The sequence below is a fragment of the Poeciliopsis prolifica genome, unplaced genomic scaffold (assembly GCF_027474105.1).
Source record: "Poeciliopsis prolifica strain line A6 unplaced genomic scaffold, Auburn_PproV2 SCAFFOLD027, whole genome shotgun sequence".
Lineage (NCBI taxonomy): Eukaryota > Metazoa > Chordata > Actinopteri > Cyprinodontiformes > Poeciliidae > Poeciliopsis > Poeciliopsis prolifica.
Genome location: NW_026562402.1, coordinates 4,497,990 through 4,508,105, shown reverse-complemented (window position 1 = coordinate 4,508,105; position 10,116 = coordinate 4,497,990). Strand labels below are relative to the sequence as shown.

General features: G+C 44.4%; 1 protein-coding gene across 1 annotated transcript in view; it reads left to right on the top strand.

The window, feature by feature from the left end:
* Nucleotides 1-6,279: 6,279 nt before the first annotated feature.
* skia (v-ski avian sarcoma viral oncogene homolog a) overlaps nt 6,280-10,116 on the top strand; it is a 65,303-nt gene continuing 61,466 nt past the window's right edge. The window contains exon 1 of the mRNA XM_055048351.1: nt 6,280-7,723. Coding sequence (XP_054904326.1) covers nt 6,818-7,723 — 906 coding nt within the window. The 5' untranslated portion in view covers nt 6,280-6,817. The remainder of the gene's footprint in view (nt 7,724-10,116) is intronic.

The window sequence follows — 10,116 nt, the reverse complement described above, 5'->3', positions numbered from 1 at the left end:
TCCCCCTAATTTGATCTTTCTGTTCTATTCAGTTCAGCATATTTACATAGCGTCCATTTGCAGCAAATGTTGTCTTTCAAGGTGCTTTCCAAAAAGTAATTTTGATTTAATTATACATACATTCCAAATGATTCTCGTTATCAAACTGTGCAGCTTCAAGTTCCCCTTTCTTTCAGTATATTCATGATGCATTGACATGATTGTCCTCGGGTCATAAAAGCAGTTTATTAGACAAAAAAGAAAGAAATAAGCAAAAGCTGGTCATTTGTGTGTTAAAAAATGTCTTGGCGATTGCCACTTGATTTACTGTCAGCCAGCCGATCTCTTAAGTACATCAGCTCTACTCTAAAATAATCCATCCTGTGAAGCAGGGAAACACCTTTAAAAAGCACCGAGAACTAATGATCAGTACGACCTTTAAAAGATCAAAAGAAAAAGTTCAGAAGCAATTCATTGCATATAAAACTTTTCCACCACAGGCTGTTGAATCTGAATACATTACAGTTTCTCTCAGTTGCTTTGGTGAGTTTCTCAAATCAGAATTGAATAAGTTATAAATGCTACTTCCATGCAAACTGCTGTGCATAACCTGTTGCTTTTTCCCCTTTATTTTCAATTGTCATGTTGTAATTACATAGGTCTCTGTTGAACTGCATCGACCAGCAGGAGCTCTGAAAAACTAAATCATAAGTTTTGTCATTTGAGCTTTGACATGCAAAATGCTTAAATGGGTTGTCATAAGATGCCAATCATATTTCTGTACATTTCAATTACACGTTTTAATAGCATTGTTATTCTCAATAAATGACTGCTAAAGTTTTACATCAATAGTATGTGTTACAATTCAACCATTTATAGAGCCACCTGAATATCTTTTTAACAGCTACTGAGTTTTCTTTGCCCTGATGTCTTTTAGTTTTATAATTCTAGATCTTAGAGGAGTTATCATCCAAATATTATATAGTGTTAACCCCTCTTGAGTTTTTTCAGTCTTGAAAACAGCCTGCAGTCAAGTCACTAAACAGTCAGCTATTCTTAGGTTTTATTTAGTAACATAGTAACAAATCTGCTTATTTCATAACTTCATAACCAGCGACCTCCTTTCCTCTGGTTTCTTTCACAGCTACAGTCTCAGATCAACTCAGCCCTCCAGCTCTGTCAGCAGCAGAAACAGAAACATGATACTTATCAAGGAAAACATAGACTATATTTGCTTTGCTTTGCCCCCACATGATGACATTGATACAATATGATCCTTTTAAATACTAGATTCTTGATTAATATGGGTCGTTGGTATGTTGTTGTTTTAAGATCGTGTCCCCTTTTTAACTCTGAGCCCCGGGCCCTCCAAAAGCCTCTGCAAGGCCCTGCCGCTTGCAATGAACAAAAGACTTGACATTCTGAAGCGCTGACATGTTCGCTGACACAGATAATTCATTTTGAGAAATGAGCTGAGCGTTTTGAAGTACAGACTGGAATTTGCAGTTTTTCCAATGGTTTCTTGCTGTTTGAAGAAATTATTTTGAGAAATGCAATTACTGTTTTGCAAACATCAAGGATGATGTGAGAAATGCACCAAAGCACCTAAAAAAATAAAAAAAAAAGCCTATAAATAGACTAGCATTCTTTTCTGAAAATTTGCTTTTCAGGCAGACATTTTGTTAGGTGTAATTGTACAACAGAGAACAGAAAGTCTTTACTCTGAAAATGAGTTAGTGAGACGTCCATTGAATGGTCCATTAATCATTAAATCCTTGCAGATGCCACTTAAGCTGGAATTTAGGCAGCAAAAGCATTTCCCCCGGGCTGCACAGTGGGGACGCCAATACCTCTGTTGCCTCAGAACAAGAAGCTCTCGACTTTCCCCCAAAGATTCCCCTCCAACTCCAAAACCACCCACGCTGGGTTAACTGGCTGCTCTCCAGTGAACATTGCTCAGTCACGATCAACAAATTTTTGGATTTTCTGACAAAAGAAAAATCACAAAATTGCTCCATGTTAGCCGCAGCACTGTGAGTGTAAGCCCATAAAAGAGACAGCGAAAAACACAGAACCCAAACCAGAACCTTTTGCCCAGACACACAAGATGGACACCAAACACTGCACATCACCACAAGCACAATGTCTCCACTGTGAAGCACAGTGGTGGCTGTGTCATGCTGTGGGGGGCTTCTCAGCAACAGGCCCGAAAAGCATTTTAAATGTAGAAGGTCAGACGAAGGCAGCAGAACAAATGAAATCCTGGAGGACAATTAGTTTCCATCTGCAGGAGAACAATGTCTTCAGGGAACATTTATTATCCAGACAAACAGCGAAAGCTGCACAGAGATGGTTTGAAAATAACAATGTGGAAGTTCTGAAGTGACCTAGTCAAAGCCCAGACCTCAATTCAATTGAGAATGTGTGGCTAGGCTAGTGAAGAGCCGTTGGGATCCACTCTGACTCCCTGCTCAGACGGCAGCCAAGAGGGTCAATATCTCTGCAATCAGTTTTTATAATATGTGATTTTATTTAATTGATGTTTTTGTTTAGAAATCAGTTTTCACATTTACATGACTTTTTTGGTCATAATTTTGGTCAAAAATACATTTTCGGCCCCACATATTGTTGATCATGAAAATGATTTATCAGATAAATAAAAAGGTAATAAATTCAAGATCAGAATAACTTATTAAGGACTCTTGTCTCTGATGACCGATGAAATAAATGGGAGTAGTCTGCCTTCTCGGTAATAAATTAATATGTAAGATCTGTGAATCTACTTACAACATTTTCAAATGTATATTTGAAAATCAAACTTTGGATGGGTAAACCAATGGCCGATCCATGGCAGGATGTGGCATCAGGACATGGGCTTATTTTATACCGCTTAAAAAAATTGGATTTTGTAAAACAAAACATTTAACCTTAGCTGTTCTTGCTGTTCATCTTAATTGTTATCATTCATTATCAGGCCAGACTTATGAATTGTTCCTCATTGATAAGGAAACAATTGTTTCCTGCTAAGTCTTGTTGTTGCTCTTCAAGCTCTCCGTGTTTTGCATGTGTTTGAAAGGTGCTCCTTGAACACAGCTAAACGCTGGTTTCAGGTCATGACCCACATTTTAGGCTGCAGTTGCAGCCGGATTTGGACAGGGGACGCTAAAAGAGCAGGAACCACTAGGACTCTCCGGGAGTTGAACTTGCCCTCAACACGTGAACCCAAACCCAACCAGTCCTCCCGGGTTGGTTTGGATTACAGATCAGGATTAACTTTTACTATTCCTCCAGTTTGACTTCTTTTTCTGTAACAAAGCTGAATCTGAAAAAAAAAAAAAAGATTAAACAAGCAGCATATCTAAATATGAAGTTTGAAAATTTACGCTGTGCAGATTTAGAAACGTCAAGATTCCTTTCAAAAAAGTCATGTAAAAACACTGACGTATCGCTGGTTCGCTTTCAACAATTATAAATCCAACCTAGCTGCTGTTTATCAACTTCTGATCGTTTCTGTTAATGCAAAACATTAACAAGAACATCGCCTGTCACTGATATTTCTTCTTAGCACATTAAAGCAGAAAGTACTAAACCACAACCAGACGTGTCGCTTAAATATGTCCTGTCTCACAAGACAACACCCATCCTCTTTTTGGTTCTTCTCTCACTGAACCAACTGACTTGCATAATCTCACCCCTGGACATTTTGAGATGGCTAATCTACACAAATAAAACCCTGAATCTGCATTCTTTTAAGCAAGTTATGTTAAAATAGAATCATTTACAGAATTCAGCAAGCTTTTGTCTGATCTCAGAAAACACATTTTTCACACAGTGACTAGATAAATCAGTGGGTGACAATCCTTTTTGCTTTGAACACACCTTAAAGCTTTGCTCCTTCCCTTGGTATTTGCCCTGCATATTTTCACTGTTTATACGTCGTTGTTATTGGAAAGTAAATCATAAAGAAAAACTCAATGAAATCAAATGTTATTGTGAAGAAGTGACATTTAAGTGATGTGTAGAGACCATGGGACGCCTATGGGGGGGAAAAGTTATGACAATTCTAAGGCCCCCTCCGCATTGTATTTATTTATTTTTTATTATTTTTTGTCAATTACAAAATTAATCATGTTGTATTTTCGAAGACTGTTTTTAGCAGTAAAAATGTACTGTTCCCACTCCCAGACCCAAAAGCATTTTTCATTTGCCCTGAACCTCCTGGATCTGCATGAAATGGTTCATTCCTGCTTGAAGCAGGTGTTCAGCAGCAGTCAGTGGAAACAAGAACGACTGAGGCTGTTACTATGCTGCTAAGAAAGAATAATAAAGTCAGGTTTTCAAAAAAAAAATATAGAAAAATAGAGAGAAAAAAAAAACAAGAGTGTCAATTTATAACCCAAATTTTCTCCAAGAGAGATGGGCAGACTGTGAGATTATCAATCATTTAGCATAGCTACAGACTGTTTGCCTTCATTTCACTAGAATTTAATGAATTAAGGAAACAGAAATGACCAAGATATTTATATATTTAACTTGTACCTGCACCTCTTACCACTTAACAACAGGTGAGTCAGTCAGCAGCGGCTCTAACCCACGTCCCTCCTGACCTGTCCTCTCCCAAGTGAAATTAAAGCTGCAGTATGTAACTTTTACAAATATATATATATATATTTTTTCACATATCTGTTAAAACTGTCATTATGTTGTGACCATATGGTATGAGAGATAATCTGTGAAACATCTATTTTATCTGCTTTCTCCCAGTGCTATCAAGAAACAACCAATCAGAGGCAGGAGAGTTTTACTGCCATCAATCACAATCTCATGCGGCTGCTCCCTCCCTCGCCTTGCTCTGTGCTATGCAATACCGATAAGTTGTTTCTCCACCATTGGCACATTTAGAAGTGAGTGAATGAGGATGATTGACAGCACTAAGACCCTCCTCCTGGTTCTAATTGGTTGCTGTTTCAAATCCAGTAGTCAGAATACAGTTACTTATCAAAGTCACTTTGCGTTCCCATCTTCTTTTGTTATCTAATTGTATTTCCTCTTCACGTCTTGTCGAGTGACCGACGTCTTTATGCGACAATATCAGCAACAGAAATGTGAACGATGGAGGGAGATGCGCATTTTGTTGGTGGAAAAACGGGAACATTTTGAGTTTCTGTCGCCAAGTTTGATTATTATAAGCGGCTTTAGGCTTCTTTTTTTTTTAAGTCGCTTGCAAATATAATGAGTCGCGGGTTGCGCCTTTTTGGGCTCGATTTGAACTTGAAGTTGCTCATTTGGGTTTGGAAATAAGCAGAGAGTCATAATTTGTCCGTCATGAAGGTGGTCTCAGTCAGGCCCTCCCTGTCCATCGTTTCCCGGATGATCCGTCCCGCTGTGTCTTTGTTAATGTCAAGCTAATATATTTGCTCTCAATGATGTCAAACTATCCAGAAAATTGGAAACATCGAGACTGATATGAACAGCACAATAAACACGAAAACAGCCACGAATGAGCGAGTTCGTAAAGTTGTGCAACTCAAAGCGATCCAGACAATAGAAACACACAAAACACGCACAAATTACTAAGTTTTTTTTTTTTTGTACTGTTGCAACCATTAAATAATGTCCTCTTCAGTTCAACCACATAAGTGGAAATACATTGTTGATGTTACTATCATAAAATAACTTGCAATTAAGTATTGGCAAAGATCAATGTCATTTCACTGGTGGTGCAGCGTTGTTGTTAGCAGCTGCTGAAAGTAACTAAAAAAGTCACTTTTAATGTAACTTAGTTACTTTCCAAATCAAGTAGTCAGTAATTTAACTAAGTTACTTTTTCAAGAAGTAATCAGTAATCCAATTAAAGTTACTTTTTCAAAGTTACTATGCCATCACTGTTTACAACACAGAATAATACCATCGATTGAAAACCAAACATTTACCCTGCACTCTTTAAAGCTGCAGATGTCTTCTAACTTTCTCCACCTTCCTTCCTGCTTCGAGGTCTGCTTCGCGCAGTATTTTGCTCGTGTTTGTGCGCGCGTGGTGGCGCGACGCACGTCGTGTGCGTGCTGTGCGTGTCTACGGTGTCAGCTCGGCGGTGAGGGGGTGACGGCTCGTTCCTGGAAGAGCCCGGCCTGCCTGCGGAGTCGCTCACATTCCTGGCTGGGATTCAACGACTGAGCCAGACACACAAACACTGAGGGTGGAGGAAGAGCGGTGGAGGGAAGCGGAGGGAGAGGGCGCGTGAGAGAGAGCTAGACGGGGCGCGAGGCAGAGAGAGAGAGAGAGAGAGAGAGAGAGAGAGAGAGAGAGAGGCAGTCAGTCGGGCAGGGAGGGGAGTGGGGGAGCGCGCGCGGACGGGCACGGCAGGCTGCCTCTCAGACTTCTCATCTCCATCCAGTCAGAGTGAACTGCGGGGGCAGACCGAGCGGATCTCTGCAGTCCTCGACAGCGGAAAGGAACCCACAATAAGATTTCCCCCCCCCCTTCTTTCTCGCCGAGCTTTTCCCCGCTTCGCTTGGTTTTCGCCTTCTCTGCTTTGGGAGTCGACCAGCGGAACTTTTCGGCCCTCTGGAGTTTCAGACAGTCTCATTTTTATTGTTTTTTTTTTAAATGGACAGTCGGCGACCTGCTGCGGGCAGCGATGTTCACTGAGCTGGACTAAAACTGTCAGAAACCGTTGTGGGATCTTTGAAAGCTCCGTTCAGCTGGAGGTTTTGATGACGCTCTTCTCGGTGCTCGTCAGCTCTGGGACGCCGTGGATTTACCAGCTCGGGGGACGGATCGATACTTGTGATTACCGTTCAGCGAGAAGGATTTACGCTTCCAAAGTTGGAAGACAAACATGGAGACTGTAAGTCGGCAGAGCTTCCAGCCTCACCCGGGACTGCAACAAACTCTGAAGCAGTTCCACCTCAGCGCCATAAACTCCCTGGGCGGACCGGCGGCTTTCTCGGCTCGGTGGCAGCATGAGCTCCTCTTCAAGAAGGACGGGAAAGAGCCCGAGCCAGTCCTGCAGCATCTGCCGCCGCCCGTGATGCCGGGCCCGCTGTTCATCCCGTCCGACCGCTCCACTGAGAGGTGCGAGACGGTGCTGGAGGGGGAGACCATCTCGTGCTTCGTGGTCGGCGGGGAGAAACGCCTGTGCTTGCCGCAGATCCTCAACACGGTGCTCCGGGACTTCTCCCTGCAGCAGATCAACTCGGTGTGCGACGAGCTGCACATCTACTGCTCCCGCTGCACGGCGGACCAGCTGGAGATCCTCAAAGTCATGGGCATCCTGCCCTTCTCCGCGCCGTCCTGCGGCCTCATCACCAAGACGGACGCCGAGCGGCTCTGCAACGCCCTGATCTATGGAGGAGCGTACCCTCCGCGATGCAAGAAGGACCCGGGCTCCGGCTCCCTGGAGCTGCAGCTCACCGACCGAAGCTTCAAGATCTACCACGAGTGTTTCGGCAAGTGCAAGGGCTTGTTCGTGCCGGAGCTGTACAGCAGCCCCAACGCAGCGTGCATCCAGTGCATGGACTGCAGACTCATGTACCCGACCCACAAGTTCGTGGTGCACAGCCACAAAGCGCAGGAGAACAGGACTTGCCACTGGGGCTTCGACTCGGCGAACTGGAGGGCGTACATCCTCCTGGGTCAGGATTACACGGGCAAAGAGGAGAAGGCGCGACTGGAGCTGCTGCTGGACGAGATCAAAGAGAAATTTGACTTCGCCAACAAGTACAAGAGGAAAGCATCATCCAGGGTGAGTCAGTCTGGCTGCGTTCGAGCGCCGCTGCTGCTGTTGCTGCTGTTGACAACTTTGAGCTCTGCCATGCTTTCTCCACTGATTTCCCCATGCAAAGGAAGGAATCCATGTGTGGATCACACTTTTGGCCCCAAAGTTTTTCCTATCCCTAAAATGGAGTTCTGTCTGATCCCTGTTCAGGTCCCGTCTTCTCCCAGGGTCTTCTCACTTTGAGGAAGCCCTCATTTCGGTCATCATTGGCATATTGACACTAATTAGGCCTCATCCAGTGGTGACAACAAAACGCTTCTGGTGGCAATAAAGTCATTATTCGAGTCGTGAAACTCTTAAAGCCTTCTTTATTGGCTGGTACAGTAAACACATCTTGTGTAGCAACAAATGGCTCAGTGGGGGGTGCAAGCATTGGTTGGCTGAGAGGGAGACATTCACCTGAAGGTAGTTTATTTCCCATTCCCAGGTGTAATCAAAGTGTTCTCCAAGGATTTTTACACCCTGAGCTAACAAACTTTGTCTGGTTGTTTCTAAACTGGATTTTCAATATTTTTCTGCAGCCTTCTGTCTAATTTCTGAATGAATAATTTGATCTTCACACACTTGGAGTGATTCGATGTGTCCCTGTGTTTGCCGAGGTTCAGGTGATGAGACGGAAACTTTTAGAAAGTGTGGGTGAAATCCTGAGAAGGGGTTTGCAGAGGGGGATCGGCTGATTTAAAAGGAGTCTCACCCCCACATCCACCCCTTTGGTGAAAAAGCCCAGTGCGGCCATTTGCATCAACTGTTCCACGTCAATGGAGCTGATGAAGCAGGGTTTAGAGTATTGTGGTGGGAACATAATATGATTCCAACAAAGGGGAGCATTCAGTAAACAGAGCAGACCACCCATCCCCACCTCTGACATGCTCCCCCCTGCCCCTTCTCCTCCTCACCTCCTGGGTTATTTTGCTTCCTTTTGGAGCCTCTGATTGGAGACTCGGCTGCCTTCTTGTTGAAGGAGCTCAGGAAGTGTTTGGAGGCAGGCCGCTGTCTTCCAGTCAGACCCAGAAACCAAATAGGAACTTCAGGAATCCTCCAGAGTCCTGCAATGCCTGCTGGGTACAAGGCTACACACACTTTGTGTTCAGGCTGGAGTGAGGACACCTCTTGCCTTTTCAACCCACTCCTGTTTCATAAAGCTACTATCGAGATTATGGGACGTGGCTAGGTTCTGTGGATGTGAAGAGGTTCTGTGGATGTGAAGAGGTTCTGTGGATGCGGCGAGGCCCACAGAGGACAATGTGGTGGTGGTGGGAGCTCAGCAGACAGCCATTTTTGTGAATATTAATGAGGCTGTTACAGAAGTGTGAGCAGCAGTCTCGTATGCAGACAGACGCAGGAAGTGATATTGCCACACTTCCCTCCTTGCAGACGCTCTTTTGAAAGCTTCAGCTTGAGGCGTGCTCGCAACTGATTCGCAGAGGACCTCGGCTCTCTCCCTCCTGTCGGGGGTCCCAGGGTGAATGAGCTTTCCGTTCCCTGCTGCTTATCTCAGAGGATGCACGGCGCCATGAACAGCGGCGGGCTGATGTGGCGCAGCGCTGGGGCTGAGCTGGATGCGGAGTTCTGATGCCAGGCCTTGGCTGTGAGACTCTTTGGTTTCTGGCTGGTGCACATGTGGGTGGTGCACATAATCAGTGGCTTTCCGCATCAGGATGTTTAGATAAGAATTGTGGCCACAGATTTAGCAAGTTTCTAACTTTATAATTTGCCCTCAAGATGAAGTGATTTCTCCGCAGGCTGCCTGTTTGGAGAAGATATGAGAGCAAAGAGGAGCCATGCACTGCAAGCTGAGTGGGGAGGGGGACAGCGGGGGGCTTTGCAGACTGAGTTGATGTTCCAAGCTGAACCTCCCGTTCTGTAGGTAGATCTGGTCATTAAGCCTCAGCTGCTGCTGCTGCCTCTGGACATTAAGCATGGCGTTCGCATGGCCTGCTATTTACCGCTGCTAACTTTAGTGGAAACCTCGCTTCCTGTTTGGTGTAAAGAGCAGTCCTCCATCACAGGTTGGGGGAAACTGATCCGTGTCGGGATAAAAGTGCATCAAGATTCCAAGGAGAACAATAAAACAGACTTTGCGCTTGCTCCACACATGTTGTTATTATGCTGACAGCCAGCGCATTCCTGCAGCCCGTCACCATGTGTTTACTCTGGATATCTCTGTGAAAACCAAAGCAGGCTGAAATTGAAGCTGACGTGTGTGGTTGTTTTGAGCTTTTAACTCCTACAAATAGATGCTGTTTGCGGTCGATGCATTTTCCTCCACAGCTGCAGGGATGCTTTTAAACTTTGGGACGTTCTCTAACTTCCAGTTTTACTTAGAGGGCCGCTCCTGCCCCTCCCCCCCTCGCTGCTGC